This window comes from Grammomys surdaster, unplaced genomic scaffold (genome assembly GCF_004785775.1).
Source record: "Grammomys surdaster isolate TR1022 unplaced genomic scaffold, NIH_TR_1.0 100, whole genome shotgun sequence".
NCBI classification, from domain to species: domain Eukaryota; kingdom Metazoa; phylum Chordata; class Mammalia; order Rodentia; family Muridae; genus Grammomys; species Grammomys surdaster.
In genome coordinates, this window is record NW_021604579.1 from 3,294,071 (window position 1) to 3,321,265 (window position 27,195).

Consider the following 27,195-nt stretch of genomic DNA (forward strand, 5'->3'; position numbering starts at 1 on the left):
AGGTGCTTTCAAGGCTGAGTTCTCTTAGCATATAGCTCCCAGTTCCATCTTCTGCTTGAGTAGACAGCTGTGGGGTAGGGTGTCCTGGGCTGTGCTTCTGAAATCTATGGGACTGTGTTTGGAAGCTTGTCCAGGCTCCATGATACAGGTGAGGCTCTGAGTAGGGCTTGGCCTGACGTCCAGCTTCCTGTAAGCCTTCCTCGCCCTCCTGCTCTCCTGAAGGGGGATCCCAGCTGGAGGTGAAGCTGGTGCTGCTGTGGAAACACAATATGCGCATCGAGTATGTGGCTGTGGCACCTTGGCCCCTGGAACCTGAGGGTCCTCGAGGGACAAGGGTGGAAGTGACAATGGAAGGCGGCTATGACATTTTACATGACGTGTCCTGTGCACTACGACAACCTATTCGCTCACTGTATCGCACTCATGTTATCCGCCGTTTCTGGAACACACTACAGAGGTAAGTAAGGCCACCATTTAATGAGCAATACCCAACTTGTGTAGAAGGACAGATTTGTGAATCTGGGAGCTGGGGGAAGTGATCCAGTGTACCAGGTTCATGTCCAGGGTTCTCTGTACCCCTGAGGTTGCCTTCATCTGTCCTGGCAGTCTGCTGTAGCTCAAGCTTGGCCCTTGTTCTACAGCATTAACCAGACGGATCAGATGCTTGCCCACCTGCAGTCCTTCTCCTCGGTGCCAGAGCATTTCACACTTCCAGACAGCACCAAGAGTGGAGTGCCGCTCTTCTACATCCCTCCTGGCTCCAGCACCCCTGTGAGTGGGCCTCGCCTGGAGGCCAAATCCACCACTGTTCCTTCTCAAGTCTGAGTCACCCAAACTAGCTTTAGCCTTGAATGTGTCTCTTCTTCCTGTATCCTAAGTCCCTGGGGAAACTGTTAATAGAAAAAGGCCACCTAAGCAGACTACACTCAGTTCGACATTTTGCAAGATGTCAGGTGATGATATCCTAGCAAGCTGCCGTTGCCCTTGCCTGTCTCCATGTGGTGTACCTGGGCCTTCTCCTTCTACCCAGTACCTGTTTTTCAACTCCCACTTTCCATGTGAAATGGATACTTCCTGAAAACTACAACTTCCCAGTTCTGTGTTCTCTTCCCCCAGTCTGCAGCTGATAATGCGGTACAGTGTGCATGTGGCCCACAGATGTATACAGTGGCCTCATCATTAGATCTTGCCAGCTCTCAGACACTTTTCTGTAAAGTCAGCAATATAAGCTAGGCAGGTTCCATCCTCCTGCTCCGTCAGCTCTAAAGGGCTAGACAGTCCGTCCTGGCTCGGTCATCCTAACATATCCTTTCTGCTGAAAAACAGTTTGTGCCTTTGTCCCAAACTGGCCTGACCCCTGAACTGAGTCTGCCATAGCTATTTACTGTTTTTCCACAAATGTTTTTAGTGGGCTGGCCTTTCTGTCTCCAGGTGCTTTCCCTTCAGCATAGTGGCTCTGACTCATCCCATGCCCAGTTTGCTGCCTACTGGAAGCCGGTGCTGTCCATGGATGCTAATTCATGGCAGAGATGGCTGCACATGCATCGCCTGGTGCTAATCCTGGAGCATGACACGTGGGTACCCTCAGCCCAGCGCCATGGCTCTGATGGAGAAGCATGCTGGGGAGCGGGGCTGATGGGGAGAGTACCAACTGTGGCTAAGCTAGCTCCCATGACCTCAGGGTCTAGAAGCCATTGGGGCTAATGTCACTCTCCCTCCCACCCTGTCTTAGGCCACTCCCTAAGCACTTGCACACCCCGGGCAGCAATGGACGCTATAGCACTATCCAGTGCAGGATCTCACACTCTTCACTGACCTCTCTGCTTCGAGACTGGAGCAGCTTTGTGCTGGTTGAGGGCTATTCCTATGTCAAGCTGCTCTCCAGGTGGGCAGAGTGGTCTCCTTACCCGTCTCACACCTCATCCCAGTCTCTCCTCCTAATCCCAGACCATATCCCTACTTCTGAAGCCCATTTACTCTCAGCCCAGGACAGCTCACTGGCTTCTATTTCTCCCCAGTGCCCCAGACCAGCCCCCATCCTCCTTCTACATGGTCCGAATCATTTCCAAGACCCCTTGCATGGTTCTTCGCCTGGGGTTTCCAATTGGCACACCAGCCCAGGCCCGGCATAAGGTAAGCCCTGACTGTCTGACTGAGGAGTTCTGGGGTGTAGGTGAACTGTTTCCTCAGCCTTCCTGGCTCAGTGAGGAGAGGCAACCCCAGAGGAACATGAGAGAGAGAGAGAGTTCTTTCCCTGACTGTGGATGAGTCTTTCCCAGACATGGATGAGTTGGGACTGGGGAAGTCTTACTATATTTTCCCCCAGATTGTGTCGGACTTGAAGGAAGAGATCCTGCGCCTTCGTTTCCCCCACCGAGTGCAAAGTAAGGAGCCAACGCCCAAAGTGAAACGAAAAGGGTTAGGGGGTGTTGGGGGCAGTTCGCCTTCCAAATCACCCCCCACACTGGGGCCACAGCAGGCCTTGTCTGACCGGCCCTGCCTTGTGGTTCTTCATAAGCCACTGGACAAGCTTCTCATCAGGTTGGTAAAAAAGATGTGTGTGGGGGGAGATCTCAGAGCATGAGAGGCTGTGAGCAGAAGTCAACTGGGAGCCGCCCTGTTTCTTAGGTATGAGAAGTTGCCCCTGGACTACCGGGCACCCTTCTTGCTGACACTGGAGCCACCAGGACCACTGCCCCTGGTGTCAGGCCGCTCGGCCTCATCCAGTCTTGCCTCCCTGTCGCGTTACCTCTACCATCAGCGCTGGCTGTGGAGTGTCCCATCAGGCCTTGCCCCAACGCTGCCACTCAGCGCCATCGCCCAGCTCCTCTCTGTTCTCACTGAGTACGTCTTCCAGCCTGCAGGGCAGCTCAGCGAGGGCAGGAAGAACAGGAATAGGCTCTGGGGTTGGACAGCGGCCTAAGCCAGACAATTCCCTTCTCTAAGCACCATTGTCAGTACAGAGGTCATGGGTCATGCTGTGATCCTCCCACTCCATACTGCCCCAGCTCTGCTCATTTTGGCCTCTGGTCCTATTTAGACCTGGTACTCTCTAGGGAACTGCTAATTTGAGCGTGCCTCCAGCGGGCCAGGTTGCATGATGGATTCTGGGAGGTGGGCAGTTGGTGCACCAAACTAATTTCTCTTTCCTCATCTTTCTGGCTCTACCATGACTTTCGGGGGATTCAGAGTCCGACTCTCTGAAGGGTTCCATTTCGCCTGTAGTGGGGAAGGAATCCTCAATATGGTTTTGGAGCTTCCAGTTCAGGTGTGTACCATCCTTCTGAAACTTACCCCAGGAACCGTTAGAACCTTGGGACACTTGCCTCTCAGCTGGGTGGTGACTGCTAGAAACTGCCTCACCTGATCAAGGGACCAAGGCCTCAGGGCAAAGTCAGAAGCTGTCCAGGCCTCTTCACTGCCTGGGTTTTGCCCAGGCTCTCCCATTTATCCACAGAATGAACCACTGGGGCAGGCTGCAGCTGAAGAGAAGCATACATGTGTTGTCCAGTACATCCTCTTCCCCCCACACTCTACCTCCACTAAAGACAGGTGAGGCTGTGACCTCTGCATAGTCCCCTCCCCCAGGGTCATCTAAATGTCTGGCTACCATACTACTATGGCCTCTATCCCAAACCAGAGCGGGGGCTGCTGGCTTTAGATGACCTATGTTGAGTAGATGCTGGTCTGCGCCGGCCATGTGGCTATCCTGGATACCCGCCTTCCCATCCTCCCTGCCACAAGCTGTCACTGGACTTCTAGGCTTAGAACCCTCCTCTTCTAGCTTCTCAACAGATGATGACAATGATGTGGAAGTAGAGGCCTTAGAGGGGGACTCAGAGCTCAATCTAGTCACCGAGGTGTGGGTGGAGCCTCAGTATGGACGAGTGGGACCTGGCCCTGAAAGCTGGAAACACCTGCAGGATTTGACCTACTCTGAGATTCCTCAAGCTGTGAGTGAGCGCAGAACGGTTCTCTGCCTCATCAGATTACCCCTTGCTTGGAGACTGTCGCCTGTGCATGTCCTTTGAGACCAGAGGTGGGACCTAGGATAGAATGACTCCTGTCATCTGGTGTTTCTTCCCAGCTCCACCCACGGGATGCTGCCTGCATAGGCTCCCTGCTGACCTTCGAATACCTGATTCAGCTGTGCCAGAGCAAGACGTGGGGTCCTCTGCCCGCAGAGCCACGGCTCTCAGATGGTCAGTGGCAAGGGTGTATGTAGCAGGGTCATAAGATGGGAGAACGCAGCTGTGGGTAGGTAATCCAGGCCTCACTGTGTCCTGTCCTTTTCTCCTAGGGCTGGACCAACGAGGAGACACCTGTGTCCATGAGATCCCTTTCCGCTTTGACCTACTAGGCTTATTGCCACAGTGCCAGCAGCTGCAGATGTGTTTCCTCCTGCTCTCCAGAGGTGGGTATACTTGGAAGCTGCTCACCCTCACCTAAGGGGCCAGCAAACCTGGGTATCCCAGAAGGTAGAAAGGTCAGCCAGCACAGTGAGTGAGAGAGAGGGCGGGTGGAGGTTGAGGCTGAAGGAAGGGCTTTGCTAGCCAGGGTGGAGCCGGGGGCACTGGGCAGCAGGAGACTCGTTGCTGAGACAGAGTGTGTGTCGGGCAGAGCCAGAGGGTGTGCCTCTCGCCGAGGGGCCCTGTCCCACCAACGACATGGTGCTGTGCCTGCTGCACAGCTGCCTGGGACAGGAGCTAAGTGACCGGGAGATCCCACTGACCCCCGCTGACCAGGCTGCCTTCTTGAATGAGGTCCTGCGGCGGAGCTGCCGTGACCCAGGTGAGTTCCCCACCACTTTCCTAATACCAGTCTTCAGCCCTTCCCTACCCCAAGGTGGTTTCCATCTTTGAGTTCTGGCCTGCTTCCTACCCTTTTACCTCAGAGCCCTGTCTCTCTGCTGGTCCTGCTCCTTTCCACCCTCTCTGCCCCCTTGTAGGTCCAGAAGGTCCTCTAGTTGGTGGCCATTCAGTTTCTAAGGATCAAGCAGGTGATAGCACCCAGGCCTCTGGAGGCTACACCCTTCCTAGCCAGGTCAGCACCACTGCCTTTCCCTGAGCACTTACAGTGCGTACATCCTTCTGTCAGCACACACCTGTACCCAGGTCTCCACTGCCCTGACAGTGCTGCCTTTTCCCTTTGCCCTGACCTCTCATACTTAGCCTAAGAGGAACCTGGTCAGGGTGGAAGAAGGGAACAAGACTTTGAGTGTTCCTTTGTGTTTTGCTCTTGTTCTCTGTTCGTCTCTTACAGAGTGTAGGGATTCCTGGAATTATCAGGCCTTCCGTCCCTGCCCAGCCCCCTCAGTGGCACTGCTATGCAAGGCTTCTGGGCCCTCAGCATGTGTTTCTGACTTTTCTCCCAGCTACCTTCTCAGGTACCAGTAGCTGGCCTTCCTCACTAACCCCTCAGACACAAACCCTTGAGCTCCTCCCTAGTCCACCAGAGAGCCCTGAAAGGCAGGTGCCTCTCTTTTCCTCCTCAGATGTCCAACATCTGACTGCTTATGGTCTGGAGGGTTCCTTTCAAGAAGAACTAAAACCTAAGCTTGGGGATTGGAGTGGAGCTCCGAGCCTGAAAGATGTGGGAGGAACAGGGACTAAGGCTACAAAGTCCCAAGTGCCCATCCTCAGTGTGACCCTTGCTAGTGGTAAGGCTGCTGTCTAAAGTCCTTCAGGTACAGGGTGAGGTTGGGAAGCTCCGAGAATGTGAAGACATACACACCTTTCCTCACAGACAGTGCCCAGGATCCCGGAGAGCCAAGCACACCCTCCTGCCGAGACTTAGCATCTAACAGTGGGCGCCAGGCTCCCCAGACAGAGGGTGCTGACGGGCCCCGGACCCGGTGTCCTGTCTACATCTATAGCTGTTCCCTGGAAGCACTGAGGGAACAAATGGTTGGCTTGCAGCCTCCACAAGCACCACGAGATCTCATATTTCGGTGGGTATGCCTCATTTCAACTCTTGGCTCCTCCCATCCAAGGCTTGGGTGCATACTCAGGTCAGTCAGGAACTTAGCTTCCTGGCTGTGTCCCCCCAGCAAGTCATCAGACACCCCTAATCATGAATATATTTGCTAAGAGTCTGGACTCTCCTCTGGAGTTTGAGTGCCTGATGAGGCCAAGGTATCATTTAGGGGAGTCCACCAAGACCTGTTTTTCCTCACATTTCTAGGGCTCAGTACCTGGACCACCCCTCCTCATCCTCAGCCTGGATGGAGCCCAGATACAAGGAGGCAGCCACACATTGTGCCTTGCTGCAGGAACATGCACAGCGGTGCTTTGTCCGCGGTGAGCAGGAATGTCATGGAAGGAAGGAGTGCAACTCTGGGGTGGAACCACAGGGGTTACGGTGTTGGGGACTGGCAGGACAGTTACAGAAGTGACTCTCATGCCCATTCTGCTTTCATCAGGACTGTTCCGAAGCTTGCAGCAAGCGCAGAGTGTGACCTGCCAGGATCTGCTGACAGCCGTCGACGCCTGTGAGGAGCTGCTACAGGAAGTAGACATCACCTCTTTCCTGCTTGCACTATGTGGCCATACTTGGGGCTTGCCTCATGCACCCCCAAGCCCTGGGCCTTTCAGCCCAGGGCCCTTCAGCAGTAGTATCGAAGAAGGACCAGAACCCCGGGAACGAGCTATCCTAGTTTCTGAGTCCAGGTTAGGATTGTTCTTGAAGGCTGTTGAGCAGAGTTGTAAAAGACACATGAACAAAGTCCCTACAAGCAAGACTTTTCAGTCCAGAGGAAGTACACTGAGAGGTGGTGGTACCTTGTCAGTGGCTTTGTTTCCGGTCTTGTCCCATTTGGCTTTGGTAGCAGTCTCCCTCCCAGGCATACCCCACCTCTCCTAATTTAGTATGTCCGAGTAGCTGAGTTAGGGCTAGCACATTCCCAGGAGTGAACACAGAAGTTTTTCTGTTGTCTTTCATATCAATCATAACAATGTCCCCAACTGATGTGAGTGTATTGTTCATCACTGAGTCCCCACAGTGAGTCTCCACAGCTCCTGCTGAAGGGAGGCTAGAGGAAAGACAAAGACAGGATGGTAGATGCTCTGTTAGCTTCTGTGGTGTTGCAGCTGAAGAAATGACAGCTAGAAAAGTGAGGGTGCTACAGGCTCCACCCTAGTGACTGCCCTGGAGGCCCCGACCGATCTCCCACACCCTCTGTGCCCCCCTCCAAGTGAACACATGCTTCCTCCAACAAGCTTTGCTGCTTCTTTTATGCCAAATGGTACCACCCTCCATCCAGTGACACAAGTTGGAAAGGGGGCCACCCTTTCTGTAAGAAGTGTGTAGGTCAGAGCCCAACGGGAGAGGGCTGCTCGGTGGTCACCTCCCAGGCTCTGTTGCAACTCCTTGCAGATAATGACAGACGGGTGCTGCTCTGGCACGTGGTGGGTTCTTAACCCTGACTGCTCCTTCCAACCCCAGTATAGAGACCGAGGACCTGAGTGAGCCCGAGTTTCAGAGCACCCGTGTCCCTGGGAATACAGACCCTGGTCCGGAGATTTCTCTGACAGATGTCTGCCAGTTCAGAGGAGAGGCACATGATGCCCTTCACAGCCTCATCCAGGTGGGAACTTGGAGGGGAGCGGAAGTAGGTAGAGTCCTGTTCATGCAGCCCCAGATTCTCCCCTGGGTTGAGGATGGTCACGTGACCTGGTCTAGTGACGACAGCAGTGACCTTTCAGGGATGGCTGACCTCATAGCCTCTTCCTGAACAGGAGAAGTTCCTGGAGATCAGCCGTCTGCACTTCCGCACCGTGCCCTCCAATCCCCACTACTTCTTCTATTGCCCTCCGTCCAGTAGGCGAGAGGTGAGGAGCTTCTCCTTCTTTCTGCATGCCCAACCCAGAGCCTGTCGGAATCCTTTTGAGTCTTGGTTCTCTGATGCCTGGATGGCCTGCTTTGATCACCTGTCTCCTCCTCTCCCCCCTCAGGATGAGGGGCCCCGAGACACTGTGGACAGAAAAATCAGTGACCTGGAGTTTTCAGAGGCCGAGCTCGTGGGAGAGGAAGGTGTGTGAGCAAGTGGGTAAGCTTGAGGTGGCTGTTTCCAGCCAGGAGTCAGTGGTCCTTACTGCTGCCCTCTCTTGTTAATCACACCTTACACCTCTAGGGGACACATCTGCCTGCTGTGTGGTCACTGAAAGTGATCCAGAGCTGGAGGTAGAATACCGGGAGAGCCGAGAACCAGACCTGGGGCCTGCTGGGCTAGACTCCGCATCATTGTCAGATGCAGACACTGTGAACCCCGATGAGGACTCCTTCAGTATCTTAGGGGGTGACTCCCCTACTGGGCCCGACAGCCTCATGCATGACCTGCCGCCTCTCTTCCTACACCTCACATGCTCCGTGCGGTTGCGTGGACAACACAGCTCAGTGCCTGTGTGCAGCCTGCCCACTTGTCTGGGTGAGTTTAGGGGTGCCAAGAGGAAGGCCAAAGGTCCCCATATGGCTTGTTTGCCTGCCTGTCCTTGGGGACAAGGGAGATGGAAGAACCTAGGAGAATGACTTGGTATCATTTAGAACTTAGGAAGCTATGCTTTTTCCAGGGTCCCTAGAAACCACTAATTTTACCTCTCTCACAGGTCAAGTGCTTTCCAGTCTTGAGGGACCCCCGATTGGAGGCCGAGTCCCACTGAGGGACCTCAGTATCACTCTTGATGTCTTTGTGTTGACCTTACCCCTGGAAGTGGAACTACCCCCGGCATCGGACCCTCAACACCATCGGTATGGCAGCAAGCTTGGCAGGTTCTGGGGCTTTAGGGAACGCAAGGCCTTTGGACCCTAGGAGGGTAGTCACTCCTGATCTTTGACTTTTGTTCCTACCCTGTTTAGGTCAACATCTGAGAGCAGTGCTTCATTCCCACGGTCTCCAGGGCAGCCCTCATCTTTAAGGTCAGATGATGGCCTGGGACCCCCACTACCACCCCCAGAAGAAGAGAGGTACATTCTGTGTGTGTGTGTGTGTGTGTGTGTGTGTGTGTGTGTGTGTGTATCTGTCATTTTTTAAATTAATTATTTTTTATTTGTTTACATTTCAAATGTAAACATTTGCCCCCCTCCCATGACCTTCCCACCTCATCCCCCATCCCCTTCACCTCTAAGAGGGTGCTCCCCTACCCACCCATCCTTACCTCCTTCTCAGTTTCTCCACTCCCCCTCAGTTGTCATTCTTGGGAAACTAGTTTATAAACCTTTCCTCCCCTTAGGCACCCGGGACTGTCCAGTTTGGCCACACCTCACAGACTGGCTGTTGAGAGCACGGTGAGCGAGGTGAGCCTTCTCTCCTTCAGCATAAGCAGTAGTCCCCCCAGTGCTGTCGCTGACACCCACTCAGCCAGGTACACGAGAAGACTGATGGAGGCCTCTTGCAGTCTGTAAGGCAGACTGTCTTCTAGCGCCTTGTGGTTTGGGTTGGGGTGATACCCTAATAAGCAAGGGCTTACACCCAAACTCTGGTTGTAGATCCGCTGGCTGTTAGAAGACGAGATGGTAGGGGCACTCCGAAGAGGGGGCATCCCCCAGAGCCCTGCCCTGCACAGAGCGGCCGCCCACATTCATAGCTCTTCTGGACGCTCTACCTGCCTCCGCCAAGCTCCCCCTCTGAGTTTTGTGTTTGGGCCAGAGCGCTCCCTCACACAGTTCAAGGAGGTCAGCTGCCCTTAGGACACTCTGTGGTTCCCTGGGGCTCTATCCTTTCTTGGAGCCCAGAAAGAAAAGCCCTCTCTTAATTTGAATCCATAGAATTTTCCCTCATGTATGTCCTTGCTGTGTCTGCCCCTCCCCCATTTGCCTGGAAGCGGGGCTCTGTGGATAGAAGCCCTACTTCCCATCTTGTTATTGGGCCTGCTGACCTTTGGCAAAGCCAAGCTTTTCTGCTTCGTGGGCTCCCATCTGCTTCTGTGGGGAGTCACAGTGTCAAAGGAGAAATCCCACCTGACCTATGCTCTCTGCTCCTTCCCTAGGAGTTCCGACGTCTCCACCTCCCTGGCCATGTTCTCCTCGAGGACCCTGACAGTGGCTTCTTCTTTGTAGCAGCTGGCCAACAGCCAGGTGGACTCCATGGGGAGCCCCCTTCAGCAGCCTGGGCTTGGCACAACCATGAAGACAGGGCTGAAGATGCTGAAGGGGAGGTACGTCTGACCTGGGGACCAAGAGGTGTGGCAGTTATCATATGGCTATATCTCAGTTCTGATTCCTGTTTTTCAGGTCCTGACAGCCAGCCCCCAGGTCCCTGGCTCCCTGGAGGATTCTGAAGGCACCCCCCTCGTCAGCCTTCCCAGCCTGTCACAGGGAGGTAAGACAAGATGGGCAGCATAGTCTGGGGGTATAGCTATCTCTCCCAGCTCCCCTTTCTACTGGCAGACCTTCCACAGGATCCAGAAACACACCAGGCATTCCCTTCTCTATATAGGAAGTCAGCCTAGTCGGGGACTAAGCCTCATGTCCAGTCAAGGCAGTGTGGACTCAGACCACCTCGGTAAGCTCATGGTGAGGGTGGAGGACCTCAAGTTGATGGCAGCTGGGCTTAGGGCTGCATAGGGAAAGGTCTAGGTAGCGGGTTGGGGGACCTGCTTAACGGAGTCTGTCAAGCGTGATGCCCTTGTGATTCAGATGACTCGTCTCAGCTAAGGGTGGGACTGAATGTCAGCACATTTGACACAGGTTATGATGGTGGCAGCAGTGGCTCAGACAGTGAGGGTCCCGGTGAGACTCTTGGTGAGAAAGCCCTCTTCACCCTGCGGACTCCATCTGGACCAGCACCTCCACAGCCTTCACTCTCTGTTCTTCCTGGGCCCTCCCTGCCTGATTTCTGGCTCATCGTCAGGATACTGCAGGATCGTGTGGAAGTTTATGCACATGCACGGTATGAGAGCCATGGTGTACCCAGACGCTATCGGCTTCTGGTGCGTAGTCATACAGCACCTCTCAAGTGTTACTGAATACCTGAAGCCTGTCGTGATTACATGTATGTACCGTTACTGCTACATGGGGAAGGCACAGCTAGGAGGAGCTCTAAAGTTTGAGATCAATTTGGTCTACATTGTATGTTCCAGGTCACCAGGGCTACAGTGAAACCCTGTCCCAGAAAGAGAAAAGAGAGAAACCTAAGAGCTTTGTTAGGGATCTTCTGAGGTTTGGGACTCCTGTTCTTTTCTAGGAGAAGCACATCACTCTTGGTTTTGATTGGTTTGTTTGTTTGTTTGTTTGTTTGTTTGTTTTGTGGCACAGGGCTAGCCCGGAACTCATTATGTAGACCAGTTTGGCTTTGAACTCATAGAGATACGCCTGTCTTTGCCTTACGAATGCTGAGAGTAAAGGTGTATGCCTTCATGCCCAGCTCTCTGGACTTTCCTAGTGGGGATGAAAGGCTAATGGAGATTATGACTTCTGCCTGAGCCTTAAGAGCATCAGGTTCATAAAACCTTGGAGGGAGCCGGGCAGTGGTGGCGTACGCCTTTAATCCCAGCACTTGGGAGGCAGAGGCAGGCGGATTTCTGAGTTCGAGGCCAGTCTGGTCTACAGAGTGAGTTCCAGGACAGCCAAGAGAAACCCTGTCTTGAAAAAAACAAAAAATAAATAAATAAATAAATAAATAAAAATAAATAAATAAAACCTTGGAGGCCTTAAGTTTGTAAAAGCTTTAGAGATTGACATTTAGAAAAATAAGAGTGGTGGCAGATATTTGACAAGTGCACATAGCATTTAGGTCCCTGTCTAGCATGTGCAAGGATCAGCTTGTCTAATTGGCCTGCCATTGCCTGTCACATCATATCAGCTCTACATAGTATTGCCCTAATAGTGTAAGTGAAGAAACTCTGCAAAGAGTTGAATACTTGCCTAAGGTCACAGTAAGTGACAGAGCAAGGGCTCACAGCTAGGCATCTGCTTAAGTAACCTGTTTTTAGAGGTGGCACGAGGGAAGGCCACCATCTTGACTGAGCTTTAAGAATAATCAAAAGGTATGGGAGCCTCTAGTTCCATGAGGGAGCTGGCAAGGTAGTCGTGCAGCCTAGGCTTCCAAAGCCGCTGGAAATCTGTTTCCCTTTCCCACAGGCTTACTTCCTTTGTACATTTTACCTCTTTTATATAGTTTCCTTTGGCTCCCAGCTCCATGACCTTCCCTCCAACTTAGGACACCTAAGACTGCCTCTCTCTGCAGTTTTCTATCATCTCTGTCCTTCCCGTCTAGGAGCCTGAGTCGTGAGGATGGTGGCCCGGGCACTGAGTGTCGCCACCTACAACAACTCCTCGTGAGGCGTGTTGGGGAGATCTGCAGAGAGGTCAACCAGGTCAGTCAGCCTGGGGTGGGGGTGGGGCACTGAGACTTCACGGAAAAGGAGGAAGGAGTTTCTAGGAACCAAACTTTTAGAATTGGGTGGTCTGTCTCAGACTTAACAGTGACAGAGACCTTTTCTTTGACACCCCAGTTCTGAAAACTGTTATTCACAAAGCTCCTTACAAACTGAAGGGGTCTCATTCCCTGCCAGTGACCCTTGAGATGTTTCCTGTCCTTATACCGGGAAGTCAGTGAGAGCCAGACACAGGGAACAACTAAAGTACATGGATGATTTCAGTGTCAGCTGTGAAGAATTGTGTAGTGGAGAAGAGGCTGCTGGGAGAGCACGTGGCAGGACTCTGACCCAGACTTTCTGAGAACACTTCTCAGTTAAAGCACTTTTAAGTTGAGAACTGAAGGCTAGATCCTGAGAAGCAAAGGCTTGCTGGGTTTGCCCTGAGCTCTGTTAAGTAGGATGCTGTTCCCTTGTGACCTGCACTGTGCTTGCTGGTGTCCTTCCAGATTGGTGGTGGGTGTTTTGTTTTGTATTTTGTACTTTTGTATTTGAAACTCAGAATTTCTCACTCACCAAGCTACCTGTCCCTCCTGGCCCATTTATTTTCTGTGCCAACCTCCCCTGTCCAGTCCAAACATCTGCATTACCTTTTTCCCAGTACAGACTGAACAGTGTCTGAAGCCAGGCACGCTGGGTCCTCTTGATAAGAAACCTGTTTCTTGGCTTTTACTTGATAGTGCCTAGGAGTAACCTTTTCACACTACCAGGGTAGGCCGTTCTCCCCAGACACAGCAGGCAAGGCTGGTGCAGTATCAAAGCAGACTGTTTTTGGCTGCCTCCCAGTCGTTGATACATCCATGTATTTTCATTTCGGATACACTGTACTTTAGGTAGTCCAGGCTCCTGATGTTCTATTTGACCTCAGACCTCAGTAACAGTGGTCTTTCTTTGTGGTCTGACCATCACCCACATATTAGAAAGCATTTCAGTTTTCTGACACCTTGCTCCTTCTCCTAGCGACTGCTCCTTCAGGATCTTCACGACAGTCACGTGTGTAACTCCCTTCTGGTGGCAGAAAGCGAAGAAGATCTATGGCGCAGTGAGACGCCTTTCCATTCCCGTCAGCGGGCAGTCCTGCCCAGTGACGGTATGGTCATAGCCAGGAGCCTCCCTCACCAGGCAGCCTCGCTGTCTGTCCTCTGTCCATTCCTCGTGTGAGAAGCAAGACTGAAAAGATAAGGGGCCCTGCACTTGGCTGCTGCTAGGTCACCACTGACTTTAAAGAGAGCAGTTTCAATGGAGGAGAGGAACAGAAGGCAGATGACCAGGCAGGGTGAAGACAGAGTTGGAGCAGACAGAACTGCTCTTTCAACTAGGTCAGCAGAGAAAATGGATGCAGTGACTGAAGGAAGGTAGAGGCAAGAGAAACCATCAAAATAAAGGACAGAACTGAGCATGCCTCTGTGGGGAAAGCCTGTAGGGAGGAGAGGTTGAAGAATACTGCAGAAAAGAGATGGTTAGCTCTAGGTTGTGACCAGACTTCCTAGTGGCTGGCCTTTGCCTGGCCTTGCCTTGATACCTAAAACATTGACCTTAACCCAGCAGCGGAGTAGACAGCAAGTAGTGTGAGGGAGTGGAAAGTTGGCAGCCTGTTCCTCAGGGAGGAGACAGAGGGGAGGAGCCTGAGACACTGTAGCAAGGGTGGTCTTCTGAGCACCCCTCCAGACAGGCAGACATAGGGCCCCTTTGGGATTCCTAGGGCTTCCGGTCATGGCAAGGAAACATACTAATCTGATGGTGGCAGTAATTGAAGTCTCAAGCCTTGGGCTTCCTTCTTTTGTCCCTGATGACCGTGGCTCATGCTACAGCGGTCAGAGAAAAGCATAAAACCAGAGACTCCCTATTTTTAATAGTCTCATACATTTTTACCATTGTTAGAGGAGTATTTCTCTCAGCCCATCCTAGGATGTTTCCCTGTATAAAAGGAGAAACCCATAATTATCAGCGTGCTGTGGTTTTGAAGGCAGTTTCTGCACATTGAAAATGAGCCAAGATAACCAAGCACTGCCACATCAGGACTCACAGCATCCTGGCGTGTGTGGCTGGTCAGAGCCTAGGCACAGCTCTTCCTGGTTTTAGTCTCCAGAGTCTCTGAAGCCCATAGGAGCTGCACTTGGAGCCAGAGTGTAGGTAGTGTCTCTTAGGCAGCCTGTATGTAGTGTTTCTGGGAAGTTAAACTGCTCCCTCACCCTTCAGAAGGTTCACTAGGAAGCATGACAAGGATCAGACAAGGCATTGGACTGTGTCCATGGCATTAATTACTACTATACCAGCCTTTGGGGCATCTTTTCCTTCAAAGCACAGGAGTGCTGCCCCCACTCTGCAGCTAGTGTGCACAGACACCCATAGCCTGTTTCTTCTAATGAGCTACTGCTGTGGCTTTGGTGAAGACTGTATCTAACGGGGCCACTGGCATGTGTTGTGATAAGCCAGAACCCCTAGGCATGTCTTCAGGATTGCCTTTCTTGATACCTCTCCTTAACTCCTCAAAGTCTCCTTAAGATAGTCCCAGAAGCCCCTGTACCAACCTGGTTCCTCAGAATGTCCCTGAGGCTAGTTCATCTTTACCACCCAGTGCGTTCATCTTTCCTTAGGAGACGGATAGTCAGGGGCGAGAAATCAGGAGTAGAAAGTCTGGGGTACAGAGACAGATACCTGGATATCCTGTTTGTTACCCATACTGCCCCTCTGCAGATTACGCTGCTGATGAGAGCTGTGCTCCCCGAGGATACCTAGCAGCCACCATGCAGTTTGTCCCAGGCCATTTCTCCTGTGATGTTGTATGGGGGACTGTAATCCGAGTCCATTCACGTCTCAAGATGGGTCCCAGCATGGGGGTCTCGCGGGGTATGTGACTGGCATGAGAGGGCAAGTGGGAGTGGGATATCTAGGGAAAGAGATTTTCTTACTCATGTTACTTCGGCAGCTATCCAGGCCCTGCGCTCTGTGCTCAATGCCTTCTCTGTAGTGAACCGGAAAAATATGTTTGTTTATCAAGAGCGAGCAACGAAGGCCGTGTACTACCTTCGGTATGTAGACCCTGAGAAGATGAGTTAAAGCTTGAGTCAGGGATGGCATGGGAGGAGACATATCCAATGACCTCACCTTTCTTTTCTAGGCTTCTGGAGACTTCTTGCAGTGACCGACCATGGGAAGGGGATACCCTGGCCCCATCCCTAGCTCTATCCCGAAGCCAAGAACCCATCAACTCTGAGGATTCCACGGCATGTATCACCATTCCACCACATGTTACTCCCATGCTTCCCTCATCCTTTGCTTCTTAGAGCTAGACCCTGACCATCATTGTCCCTCTAGGCTCCTCGTTCTCCCCTGGACATGGCTTCCAGCCGCAGTTCAGATGCTGTTCGCCCTGTGGGCCAAGTGGACAGACATATCCAGCTGCTGGTACATGGTGTAGGACAGGCAGGTAAGGATTCTGAGATCTGCTTTTCTTGCAGCCATCTAGTCTGCCCTGGCTTCCTCCTCCAGTGCTGGCTGCGTTCTAGACTTGGCTTGAGCAGGAGCTGGGTGAGACAAGACAGCCCACTTGAGGTGCTGACCTGGCCTGCGAGTCAGTCAGAGGGGTCTACGAGAGAGAGAGAGGGGATGGAGGGGCAAGAGACTCGAAGAATGGAGACAAGACAGAGGGTCTGATCAAGTCTCTATTGAAAGAAAATCCTGGATATATATAAGCACAAGCAGGGGTGTGCAGCTGGAGACACTAAACAGCAAAACAAGACATGTCTGAGAAAAACAAGATGTTTATCAGAGTGTACTCAGCTGTTGTGGGCTGTTGAAAAACAAGCCTCTTGTCAGGGTATATGGCCTGAGATGACTGCACAGATGATAGCCGCTTTCTGCTAGCAGTTGGCACCCAAAAAGGTGCATTGTGGGAAGAAGAGCCAGACAGTCGAAGCACAGCTGCTTGGTCCTGACCTGAGACCAGAGTTGTACTGGGTGAAGTAGCTAGGATCAGTTAGGGGGCTACACTGAGGTACCCTGAGGTATCCAGGTATATGTACCACAGCTCAGGCTAAAGCTATTGTAATTGTCAGAGTTTCATTCTGTTACTGTGATAAAACACTAAACAAAAGCAATATAGGAAAGTTTATTTCCGCTTACAGGTTATGTCATCAATGGAAGTCAGGGCAGGAGCTCAACAGTAACTTAAAGCAGAAAGCATGGAGGAACACTGGTGCTGGTTCACTCACAGGCTTCTGCTTAGCTAACATTCTTACAGAGCCCTCCATCACCTTCCCACTGTGCTGCCCACAGTGTCCTGGGTCCTCCTGTATCAACTACGAATCAAGCCAAACCTCCCACAGATATGTTCACACACCAGCCTGACCTGGGCAATCCCTCAACTGAGACTTCATTCTCAGATGACTCTAGGCTGTATCAAGTAGACAGTTAAAGCTAAGTAGGACACATATCTTCTCTTTTAGTAGTTGTAACATAACCCTGAGATTGGAAATATAAAGATCACCATTTTTTAGATAAGGACTTTGAGGATTTTAGGTAATATGTCTAAAATCATGTTGAGTAGCATGACAGAGCCAGAGCTTTGTGCCAGTTCCCTTTTATCTGGAATGCATAGCTATATCCAGTTCTGTAGTTGTGGACAGGGGCTTCAGGCCAGGACTGAAGATGGCTGAATCCTCTAACAGTCTCCCCTACCTTTCTAACACGGCTCTATCAAGGTCCTGAAATCACAGATGAGTTAGTGCGTGTTCTGCGCCGGCGGCTGGATGAAGCCACCCTGGACATCATCACCGTCATGCTGGTTCGGAATTGCAAACTGACCCCAGCTGATGTAGAGGTCAGCTGCCTGTCTGACACCAGCATCCTTTTCAGACTCAGCCACAGGTGCTGAGGACAGCTAGGGTAGAATCCATGGCTTCAGCTCTGTCTCTTGTATCTGCAGTTCATTCAGCCTCCTGGGAGTCTCCCCTCAGAGGTGCTGCATCTGGTCCTGCCTCCATCCTGCAGACCCTGGCTTCCTGCCCTGGCCTGGTACCTCCGTCAGAACTTACTCACCTTCCTGCACTCCCCTAAGTACACAGACAGCAATAGCCGGAACCACTTCCAAGTGAGATTGCTGTTTCCTACCCGCACTCATGTGTCCCCTTCCCCTGCACACCCAGACTGTGACTTTTCTCTGGATCCTTGCATCTGTGGCTGTGTCCATGAGCCCGTGCACACCCTTGCCCATGTCTTCTGAGCCCCATGCACACCTATACCCTCCTACCTGTTGCCCTGTGTCTTGGTGCTCATGGCTGTTCTCTCTCCAGCATCCGCTCCCAGCACAGGGTGGCTTCCCCGACTTGGACATCTACTTGTATAATAAACCTGGTGGACAGGGCACTGGTGGCAAAGGTAAATTGCAGAGCTTAGGCCTGTGGGCACTACCCCAGGTGCAACAAAGGCTTCTTTTTACCTTCGGGCTAGAGAGCCTTGTTGGTGAGGAGGGTCTGGGAGGGGGGCTGTGTGCAAGCGCTAAGTCTGAGCCTTCCTATGGATTTCTACACAGGGGTTGCCTGCATCACTCTAGCCTTTGTAGAAGAAGGAGGAGCCTCTATGTCACTGGCATCGTGGCCCCCCCCTTCCCTGGGACCCCCAGACCCACTACGAGAGGAAGAGTTTGAGCAACTGACTCAGGTCATTCGCTGCCCAAACACATTGGACAGTTCTTCAGGTAAGACAACCTGTTGGGCTGGAGAGTTCCATCAGTGCTGTGTAGATGGCAACCACAGGTGACCTCCATTTTCCCCTCCAGCTCAGGATGGGTCCCCACGGCTCCGACTGGATGTATGGGAAAAGGGGAACATTAGCATAGTACAACTGGAGGAGAAGCTCCGGGCAGCGGCCCGCCAGGCCCTGGCTGACGCAGTCATGGAGCTGCGGCTGCTCCCAGCCTCACTGTGCACAGAAGACGTCCCTCCAGGTATGCAAACCAAGAGCTCAGCTCCTATCCTGGGTCCAGTGAAAGTCAGCAGTCAAGGCAGGATCATGTGCTGGGCAGGGGTGCACACATGAGGTTCATGGGTAGAAGCAGGGTGCCCCATCAGAAATATTCATTCAGCTGCCATCATCTTACATCAAGAGGAGGCAATAACAGACGTGTACATATTCAACTGCCTCCGCCCCCAGCACATACATCTGAAGAGGGGATAGCCTCAGAACTCAACTGACAAGCATGTGCAGCTGTGTATGGTCAAGTTTCATACACCCATTAGCAGAGTAGGTGTTGACACTTGTGCCAGGTTTGGGGTGAGCTCTTCTGTCAAGGGAATCCATGATGGGAGCCTGCAATGTTTGGTGTCCACAGGGAGTCTTAAGAGTGGGCCATTGGAAACCAAAAGCCCTGCCTGCCGAGCCAGCACCTTTCCCTCTACCCCTGGCTCTGGGGAACCTGTGACTCCACCTAGCAAAGCTGGCCGCCGCAGCTTCTGGGATATGCTGGTAATGGAAGGAAGTGGTGAAGTAGCTTCTGTCGACTTGCCTACCTCCCAGCCCTCTCCCCCTACAACCTTTTCCTGTGTCTTTTCAGATAAAACTGCTCTGTCCTTTGGGTAGAAATTTGTAAAACTTAACAAGCTCTCCTTGCTATAAAGCAGTGGTTCTCAACCTTCCTAGTGCTATGACCCTTTATAGTTCTTCATGCTCTGATGACCCTCAACTATACAGTTATTTTTGTTGTTACTTTATAACTGTAATTGTGCTACTGTTATGAATCATAATGTAAATATCTGTGTTTTCCGATGGTCTTTAGGTGACCCCTGTGAAGGGTTATTTGACACACACCCCACAACAGGTCGAGACAACTGCTGATAGAGAGAGTCCCAGCTTGCCAACTGCCTTCAATTCCATGTTTCTAAATGAGAGCCCTCTAAACAATAGCACTTTACCCACGAGGAAGATAAGGATCAGGAAATTTAGTAACCTGCCTGGGGCTGGGTAGTTAGCCTCCAGGACTGAGTTGTCAGGGCCTGAAGCAGGCCTCTAACCCCTCGAGGCTCATTTCTGCTCCCCAGAGCTTCCATCTCTCCTCTCCTCTTCCTAATAGCCCTTCCTCATTTCCTGCATTGTTGCTAGAGTAAGACAGAAGCTGGAGATTTGGGTTCCCCCAAAACAACTGATGATATTGTCCTGGATCGGCCAGAAGATACCCGAGGTCGGAGACGTCATAAAACCGAGAATGTTCGGACTCCAGGTGGATCTGAGCGGGCACCAGGCCCAGATTCTGGAGCCCAGAGACAAAGGTATCTATGTGGTATGGTGTCGTGTTGGAGGGCATGTCCACGTGTAAGTCCCTGGTGGGTCCTTGCTAGCTGTGTGTGTCCTGTGAGTGTAGAGTTCTAACTCCTACTCTGTCTTTAGACGCCGGACAACACAGCTAGAGGAGGGTGAGGTGGGGACTCTCCACCCTGTGTTTGCTCGTGTCATTCAGCGCTGGATGGGATTCATGGTTCAGATTGGTGAGAGCCTTGACCCTCACCCCTTCCTCCCTCAGTCCTTGCCTGCTTTCCATGCTGTGGCTCTGCAGTGACTTCTCTGTCTTCCAGGTTGTGCCTCAGTGTCCAGGAGCTCCACCCACATGGTATCTCGGTTCCTCCTTCCATCCATCCTGTCAGAGTTCACCACTCTGGTCATCTCAATGGCTGGAGACACCAGTGTCCGTATCTTTGAGCAGCATTTGTGAGTTTGAGATCCTGGAGAATTGAAAGACTCTGGCCTTTCCCAGAGTCTTAAAAGTGGGCAACTACAGGAAGCTAAGCCAGTAGGGGCTGGGCTAGGAGAGGTGGGCACAAGGCTCAGGAAGTGCAGGAAGGACCAGAAAATGGGGCCAGGAATTGTTGCCTTTCTAGCCATGCCTTCCTCCCAACAGAGGTTCCGAGCCAGATGTCTTCAACCCTTGTTCCCCGGGGCAGCTGGGCCCGGCCCCCCGCCCAGCAGCGGAGCGGCACCTCCTTCTTCTGGGAAGGAACTTCGCACAGTGGAGGAGACCAACCCAGCAGGGTGAGGAGATGGTGGGTTCCAGTGACCACTGGGAATTCGCTGACCCTGCAGGGAGAAGATGGGATCTGGGTCTCTGCCCACAATGTCCCCTTCCCCTCCCTGTAGCTGCCAAAGCTGTGCAGCGCTTTGAGTCAGGAGGAGACGGAAGCCCGGGGCGAAGTGCTCCCCGGCAAAGGCTCTTGCTGCTAGAGGTTACAGACAAGAAGGTAAGTGTGGGGACAAGGGCTGGGCTGGGGAGGAGTTCTGTGACCTCCCTGACCCTGACCCCTGATCTCCAGCTACAACTGCTGACTTATAACTGGGCTCCAGACCTGGGTGCAGCATTGGGCCGAGCTCTGATCCGCCTTGTCCAGTGGCAGAATGCACGAGCCCACCTCATCTCCTGCCTGCTCAGCCAGAAGCTCGGCCTCTTCCACCACTGTGGCCAGTTGGACTTTCCCATGCGAGATGGAAAGGTATCTACTGCTTAGCTCCTGCTCATAGTGCTGGCCACTGAGCGGCCAGCTAAGGAGACAAGGAAAGGGAGACAGGCTCAGAACAGAAATGGCAGGAGAGGAAGCCCCAATGTGGAACGAAGGGTTCAAGGTCAAAGGGCTTGAGCCTGGCGTGATCCCCATCCCTCTCAGGAGCCAAACCCATTCCTGCTGCCAACCATGGAAGTGGAGACCCTCATCCGGAGTGCAAGCCCTCCACTGAGTCGCGAACAGGGCCGGCTGAGTGGGTCCTCTCGTGGTGGAGGCCCCCTCTCCTTGGACACATTTCCCTTTGATGAAGCCCTGAGGGACATCACGGCTGCTCGCCCCAGCTCCACAGGTGGTCCCGCGCCCAGACCTCCTGATCCTGTGACCTACCATGGGCAGCAGTTCCTAGAAATCAAGATGACAGAGCGAAAAGGTGAGGAATGTGGGCCAGGCAGTGGGGAGGGAAAATTCTGTGAGGACCGTGACAGAGAGGAAGCTAGCTGCGAAGGCTACTACTGATGCCTCCCACCCGCAGAGCTGGAGCGCCAGATGAAGATGGAGAACCTGTTTGTAACCTGGCAGCAGCGTTCTGCACCAGCCAGCATGCCCATCAGTGTGAGTAGCCCCCTCTGCATCCTGCACAAAGATCTCTGGCTCTCCCTTGACCACTGTTCCAGAGCTTACTGCCCTGTGTCCAGGCTGGGGAGTTGGAGACCCTGAAGCAGTCATCCCGCTTGGTACATTACTGTGCGACAGCTCTGCTCTTTGACCCAGCTGCCTGGCTGCATGGACCCCCAGAGACTTCTGCACCCTCTGAAGGGCAGGTGAGGCTCAAGTGTTCTCAAAGGCCTGTATCCAGCAGTAGCCTGTACTGCATCCTTACAGGGTTGTCATTAGATAACGAGCCTTAGTTTCCACTTCTGCAGCGACGACTGCGCCCTGAGTCAGGGTCTGGAGGCCGAGAGGTTCCCACAGGCTGCGAATCCTTGGATGTGCCTCCTCCAGGAGCCCGAGAAGAGCCGTGGCTGAAGGAGCTGAGCTTGGCCTTCCTGCAGCAATACGTGCAGTATCTGCAGAGCATTGGCTTTGTGCTGGTGCCACTCCGGCCCCCCTCTCCTGCCCGCAGGCAAGTCCACTCCTCCTCCTCTACCGCCCCACAGCCTTCCTGTCTCCATGTGGCTCCAGCTCTGACCGCTTAGGTACACTGGCACACGTGTATGAAGATCTTAGGCACTTTTCTTCATGTAGCCCCCCTCCATGTCCTACAGACCTTATGCGGTTTGCAGAACTCACGAGCGCACACACAGACAGTATGTTCTTACCAAGCTCATGCCCACTCACACCTCATCTGTTTACACGCCTGCATAGATCCAGACATGCAGATCTCACTCACGCTCCTAAACTTTCAAGTTTGGGTCTTGTTGACTCCTGTCTTGGTCTTTGTGTTGACCTCTTCACCTTGATCCCACTTGTACCCCTGACCACAGTCTGTTCCTAGTCCTACTCAGCTCTCTGGCTATCCCCGACCACCTGAGTCCTGGAAGAGGCTAGCTCTCTGTCTCCACATGCCGTCAACCCTAAGCCCGGCAATTCAGCAACAACCTTTCTTGTCTTGGGCCAGGTTCAGAGTCTGTATTCTTTGATTACATATTCTCCCTCCCCAACCTTCTCTCTCCCTCCCCTCCCCCCCTCTCTTTTTTTCTCCCCCCTCCCCCCTCTCTCTTATTTCTCTCTCTCTCTATTTGTGTACAAAGACTAACATGACCTCTTTTTACTGTGCAGACCTTGATAGTCCATTCAAGGGTGCTTAGCCTTAGCTTGCGTGCTGACAGAAACACTGACCACATACATTGAGCTGGTATTTCCAGTTCAGACCATGGAGTTTGAGCAGATACAGGAAGTGTGAGAAAACTAAGGGTACTTACGTGAGTGACTTCAGTACAGCCAACTAGTATGATCTTTCCTGCCTTCAGATGGCCAATGAGGAAAAGTGACACCAATTCTTAAATATTATGTTTTCTATACATTTAAAGTCAAGCATTCTATCCTCACCAGTTTTAGTGATCTCTGAGTCAAATAGCACTTCCCCTGAGGGTTAAATGGAACATTTCTTCTATCTGAAAGCTACTTCCGTGACCTGGAGTGGTACCCACTGCAGTGGTAGATAGAACTGGATTGCAAGTGTTGTGATTGGTGTACTGAGTTTTCTGATCCCGTCAGACATCATTAAGGTCAGGAACCTAAAGGACCCCACACACACTGGTTCAAGGCCGGTGAGCCCCCAACATGTGCCCTGCTTTCCCTCCTTTAAGCATTGGTGCTCCAGTTACCACCCACCAGCATGAGCCTGGCGTTGCAGCTCTTTCATGGAGCACATTGGACTCACCAGCCCTTTCAGGCTTCTGAAAGTCCTTCCCTGCTTCTCATCCTCCTTGGTTCTGAGTTAAGAACTAGAAGGGGCTGGAGAGATGGCTCAGTGGTTAAGAGTAGCTGCTGCCTTCCACAGGACCCTGACTCAGTTCCTGGTACCACATCAGATTAATTACACTCCAGCTCTCGGGGACATGATGCCCCCTTCTGCCTTCACACATGAATGCAGACATGTCACCCTCACAAAATACACGTACAAACACATAAGTAAAACAATTTAGAGAAAAAGAACAGTGGAGCTGTCATCCCCCAGTTAAAAGAAACCTGTTTTTCCCTCTTAGAGAACTATCCTCACAGGACATCTAGCATCTCCTAGTAAAATTTCAGGCATGCCTCATCTCCCTCCCCTCTGCAGACCTCTTCTCTCCCAGGCAACAGTGAATAATGCCTGGTCTATTGCCACCCCTACACCCACCCCTGAACACAGCTTACTTACCAGACAGTAGCAGCTGCCCTGCAGGCTAGACCCGGACTCCAGCCCCAGCCATGCTTCCTGGGGAACCCTGAGCAAACCCATCCTCAGGCCTGACTCTTGCCTGTAAAGCAAGGCCATTGGAAATGGCCTGGGCCAGAGCCCTTTAGCCCCTGGCCTGCCTCATTCAGCCTTTTGTCTCTCTTCCTTCTCTACAGCACCAGCCGGCTACGGGCTATGGCTATCCTTGGAACAGAGGGCCGAGGCTCCTTCTCCTGCCCCAAAGCCAAGGCTGAGGGGAGCCCGAAGGTAACTCTTTATCACATGATGGCGCAGTGAGCAGTGCTCTGAGTGATATCCCCTCCATACCCAAAGCCATCAACCCTGACTCATATGCTGACCTGCTGGTCCTAGGTTCTCATTACTAAAGCCAGTGAATCCCAGCACACGTCTCTTTTCCTTTCTTCAGAGCGCCAGCACTCCGGTCGCCACCTACCACCTGCAGCGGGCACTGCCTGGGGGCATCATCCTCATGGAGCTGACATTCCAGGTGAGAAGGGGAAGGGGTGGGTGTGGGGAGCTCTGCCCACCCACCTCTCACTGTCCTCACCTCAGCTTACCCTCTCTGCAGGGCTGTTACTTCTGTGTCAAACAGTTTGCTTTGGAATGCTCCCGAATCCCAATGGGACAAGCTGTCAACTCTCAGGTATGTAGTGAGGACAGGGTAGTATGGAGTAGACAGAGAGCTTAGACACAGCCATTGCCTCCCCATTGTGTGGTGGGCACTATGGTTTCATGACCCTTGTAGTGGGCACCATAGCCTAGTGACGAGTCAGGTGCTGCCTGGACTGTTGTTGCGTCTGACCCTGGGAGGCCCAAAGCTACATTCAGCTGTAGCACTAAGGCAAGCCAATACAGAGCTGGGCCCCGCCCTGCCAGCACACTATGCCATTACACATAGCACAGTGCCATTACAATGTGACACACCAGGTCAGTGCCATGCAAGACCTGCTCTGATGCAATTGGGGCAGTTGGCATTGTCTGCGTAGTCACCCACAGTGGTGCTTGCTCATTATTGTGTCCTTGTCAGCTGGCCTCAAGGCAGGCCCTTGATCCCCTGGAGGGCCAAGCACTCAGAGGTGTGTGGTTGGTTAAGAAGCAAGAAAGGTCAGCAACCTGAAGAAGCCCTGGCTTGCTTGGTTTGGCTTCTCAAGTTGCCACAAGTGTTACAATAGGGCCTATACCTTGTAAGCTTACATACACCTCTGAAAGATCAAGGATCCAGTGGGACCCAGTGCCATCACAACCACCTCCTCTCCATTGAGGTAACTCCTCTCCATCCAGGTAACTGCCATACCTGGATGATTCAAACCTAGCCCCAGATTGTTGCCTTTGCTTTGAACATTGAGCATACATACATGGTCACAGTTTGCCACAGGATAATAACAACCCTGAAAAGCATCATGGCTTCTTGTGCAGGAACCTACCTGGACCAGAGTACTCAAAAGGGAGCTGTGTGTAGGTGGGCCGTCCTCACTCACACTGTTCTGTGAGATTGGAGTGCTTCCTCCCAGCTTCCTTTGACTTCCTGTTACCTGATTTCCAGGGTTTGCCTAGGCTTTCTCTGTCTCTCCTTCTCTAAGTCTCTAGCCCTGCACAGGCTTCTCCTTAGTTTAGTTTCTGAGATAGATCTGAGATAGCCCCGGCTATCCTGGACTCACTTTGTAGCCAAAAGTGACTTTCCACTCCTTTTCCTCCTGTCTCCGTCTCCCGCTGCTGGGATTTACATGCGGCTCAAGTGTCTAAACTGCTTTAGGATGCCATCGTTCATTAAATGGCCCTCGTATGTACTGAGAGGAGAGAGCAGTTTAGTTCTAGCCAGATGATGAGTCTGGAGGTCACAGAAATTTTACCCTGCAACACAAAGCTCGTCAGTGGCAGACTTGGGGGAAACCTAGGTTTCTGAGACACTGATCTCACCCGTCTGTTTTCCCTCATCACACTGCCCCTGACTGAGATGTGCATTTTCTCTAAGGTGGATGAGGAAGCTAATGCCAGAAAGACTGGTTTACCAAGGCCATGTAGCTAGCCTGTCTCCTTCTGGTGTTGGTTTGCTTTTCTACCAACTCCTGATACTCCTGGAGTGCCCAGATGGAGCCTGCCACTCGAGTACCACACACACTGTTGTCAACACTGTTGGTGGAGTACCATCTCAAGAGAAGGGCACAGAGTAGGGCATATTCCTTATCTCTGCCTCTCTCTCTCTTTCCCTTCTACCGTCAGTTCATTCAGCCAGGTAGCCACACAGACTCAAAGGCGGCCCGCCCTGGCCTGGCCCTGGTGTTCTGTAGGAAGCTTTACAGTGAATAGTGGGAGTTATGCTCCATGTCAGGCAGATCAGGGTCAAAGGCAAAGGGCACACAAGTATGTAGTACAGGCCGGAGTACTGTCCTCGGGAAAGGCAGGTGAGAGCTTTCTCATGGCAGATGACTCCCACCGGATTTTCTGATTCCGTATTTTCTAGTAGCTTTGTAATTCCTCATTCATCCCCTGTCCTGTCCATCACCCCTGTCCTGTCAGTCACCCCTGTACTGTCCATCGTCCCTGGACTGTCCGTCATTTCTGTACTGTCCATCATCCATGGACTGTCCATTGTCCCTGGACTGTCTGTCATTTCTGTACTGTCCATCACCCCTGTACTGTCCATCATCCATGGACTGTCCAATGTCTCTGGACTGTCCAGCACCCCTGGACTGTCCATCATCTCTGGACTGTCCATCATGCCTGTCCTGTCCGTCATCACTGGAATGTCCATCATCCCTGGACTGTCTGTCATCCTGTATCCAGCTACTAGAATGTAAGCTTCTTGAAGGCAAGGCATTGTGTCTGTTTCCCTGCACTTTCAATGGCCACTGGTAAATACATGGTAGAGCATCTATGTCAGACTCAAATGCAATAGTTACAAGACTTAACTACCCAAATGGCCCCAGGAGGTCCAGCACGGTATTACAGAGTGTAAGAGGAAGGTTCCCCATGGAAGCTGTGCTGGCTGAGGGAGTTCTGCCGGGCCCACAGCAGCAGCCAGCAGTGCCAAGCTTCTCTCTGTCCAGGAAGATTAAAGTATGGCTTGTGCAGCCTGTGCTCCCACCACACCCGAACCTTGCCTCCTGCTGTTCCTCCCCAGCTGTCCCTGCTGTTCACAGAGGAGTGCGACAAGGTTCGTGATCTGATGCATGTACACTCCTTCAGCTATGACTTCCACTTGCGCCTCGTGCACCAGCATGTGCTTGGTGCCCACCTGGTCCTGCGGCATGGCTACCACCTCACCACCTTCCTGCAGCATTTCCTGGCCCATCACCCTGATGGACCGCACTTTGGCCGTAATCACATTTACCAAGGTCAGTGCCCAAGGGCAAGCCAGGGAGACTACAATAGAATACCCACACGGCTTGGTCTGCCAAGACTGTGAATCACTCATTTCCCTGTACCATGTTCCTGC

General features: G+C 52.4%; 1 protein-coding gene across 1 annotated transcript in view; it reads left to right on the top strand.

Annotated features, from left to right (window-relative positions):
• The window catches only part of Szt2 (SZT2 subunit of KICSTOR complex), a 45,030-nt gene that overhangs the window by 14,479 nt on the left and 3,356 nt on the right, over positions 1 to 27,195 (top strand). The window contains exons 10-66 of the mRNA XM_028787395.1: positions 223 to 457; positions 642 to 771; positions 1,432 to 1,574; positions 1,733 to 1,885; positions 2,019 to 2,133; positions 2,327 to 2,541; positions 2,629 to 2,844; positions 3,190 to 3,268; positions 3,458 to 3,552; positions 3,785 to 3,953; positions 4,088 to 4,202; positions 4,301 to 4,414; positions 4,621 to 4,791; positions 4,949 to 5,043; positions 5,263 to 5,386; positions 5,495 to 5,659; positions 5,746 to 5,950; positions 6,184 to 6,299; positions 6,422 to 6,668; positions 7,444 to 7,585; positions 7,737 to 7,829; positions 7,953 to 8,031; positions 8,132 to 8,425; positions 8,604 to 8,745; positions 8,854 to 8,961; positions 9,228 to 9,291; positions 9,484 to 9,669; positions 9,984 to 10,151; positions 10,228 to 10,315; positions 10,433 to 10,498; positions 10,684 to 10,885; positions 12,212 to 12,311; positions 13,332 to 13,461; positions 15,069 to 15,221; positions 15,301 to 15,403; positions 15,493 to 15,598; positions 15,690 to 15,801; positions 17,075 to 17,193; positions 17,299 to 17,463; positions 17,666 to 17,750; positions 17,905 to 18,069; positions 18,151 to 18,318; positions 18,703 to 18,836; positions 19,470 to 19,636; positions 19,755 to 19,852; positions 19,940 to 20,072; positions 20,263 to 20,393; positions 20,499 to 20,599; positions 20,672 to 20,848; positions 21,020 to 21,287; positions 21,390 to 21,469; positions 21,553 to 21,678; positions 21,781 to 21,980; positions 23,915 to 24,005; positions 24,166 to 24,246; positions 24,328 to 24,402; positions 26,881 to 27,094. Of these exons, the coding sequence (XP_028643228.1) occupies positions 223 to 457; positions 642 to 771; positions 1,432 to 1,574; positions 1,733 to 1,885; positions 2,019 to 2,133; positions 2,327 to 2,541; positions 2,629 to 2,844; positions 3,190 to 3,268; positions 3,458 to 3,552; positions 3,785 to 3,953; positions 4,088 to 4,202; positions 4,301 to 4,414; positions 4,621 to 4,791; positions 4,949 to 5,043; positions 5,263 to 5,386; positions 5,495 to 5,659; positions 5,746 to 5,950; positions 6,184 to 6,299; positions 6,422 to 6,668; positions 7,444 to 7,585; positions 7,737 to 7,829; positions 7,953 to 8,031; positions 8,132 to 8,425; positions 8,604 to 8,745; positions 8,854 to 8,961; positions 9,228 to 9,291; positions 9,484 to 9,669; positions 9,984 to 10,151; positions 10,228 to 10,315; positions 10,433 to 10,498; positions 10,684 to 10,885; positions 12,212 to 12,311; positions 13,332 to 13,461; positions 15,069 to 15,221; positions 15,301 to 15,403; positions 15,493 to 15,598; positions 15,690 to 15,801; positions 17,075 to 17,193; positions 17,299 to 17,463; positions 17,666 to 17,750; positions 17,905 to 18,069; positions 18,151 to 18,318; positions 18,703 to 18,836; positions 19,470 to 19,636; positions 19,755 to 19,852; positions 19,940 to 20,072; positions 20,263 to 20,393; positions 20,499 to 20,599; positions 20,672 to 20,848; positions 21,020 to 21,287; positions 21,390 to 21,469; positions 21,553 to 21,678; positions 21,781 to 21,980; positions 23,915 to 24,005; positions 24,166 to 24,246; positions 24,328 to 24,402; positions 26,881 to 27,094 (8,016 nt within the window). The remainder of the gene's footprint in view (positions 1 to 222; positions 458 to 641; positions 772 to 1,431; positions 1,575 to 1,732; positions 1,886 to 2,018; positions 2,134 to 2,326; positions 2,542 to 2,628; positions 2,845 to 3,189; positions 3,269 to 3,457; positions 3,553 to 3,784; positions 3,954 to 4,087; positions 4,203 to 4,300; positions 4,415 to 4,620; positions 4,792 to 4,948; positions 5,044 to 5,262; positions 5,387 to 5,494; positions 5,660 to 5,745; positions 5,951 to 6,183; positions 6,300 to 6,421; positions 6,669 to 7,443; positions 7,586 to 7,736; positions 7,830 to 7,952; positions 8,032 to 8,131; positions 8,426 to 8,603; positions 8,746 to 8,853; positions 8,962 to 9,227; positions 9,292 to 9,483; positions 9,670 to 9,983; positions 10,152 to 10,227; positions 10,316 to 10,432; positions 10,499 to 10,683; positions 10,886 to 12,211; positions 12,312 to 13,331; positions 13,462 to 15,068; positions 15,222 to 15,300; positions 15,404 to 15,492; positions 15,599 to 15,689; positions 15,802 to 17,074; positions 17,194 to 17,298; positions 17,464 to 17,665; positions 17,751 to 17,904; positions 18,070 to 18,150; positions 18,319 to 18,702; positions 18,837 to 19,469; positions 19,637 to 19,754; positions 19,853 to 19,939; positions 20,073 to 20,262; positions 20,394 to 20,498; positions 20,600 to 20,671; positions 20,849 to 21,019; positions 21,288 to 21,389; positions 21,470 to 21,552; positions 21,679 to 21,780; positions 21,981 to 23,914; positions 24,006 to 24,165; positions 24,247 to 24,327; positions 24,403 to 26,880; positions 27,095 to 27,195) is intronic.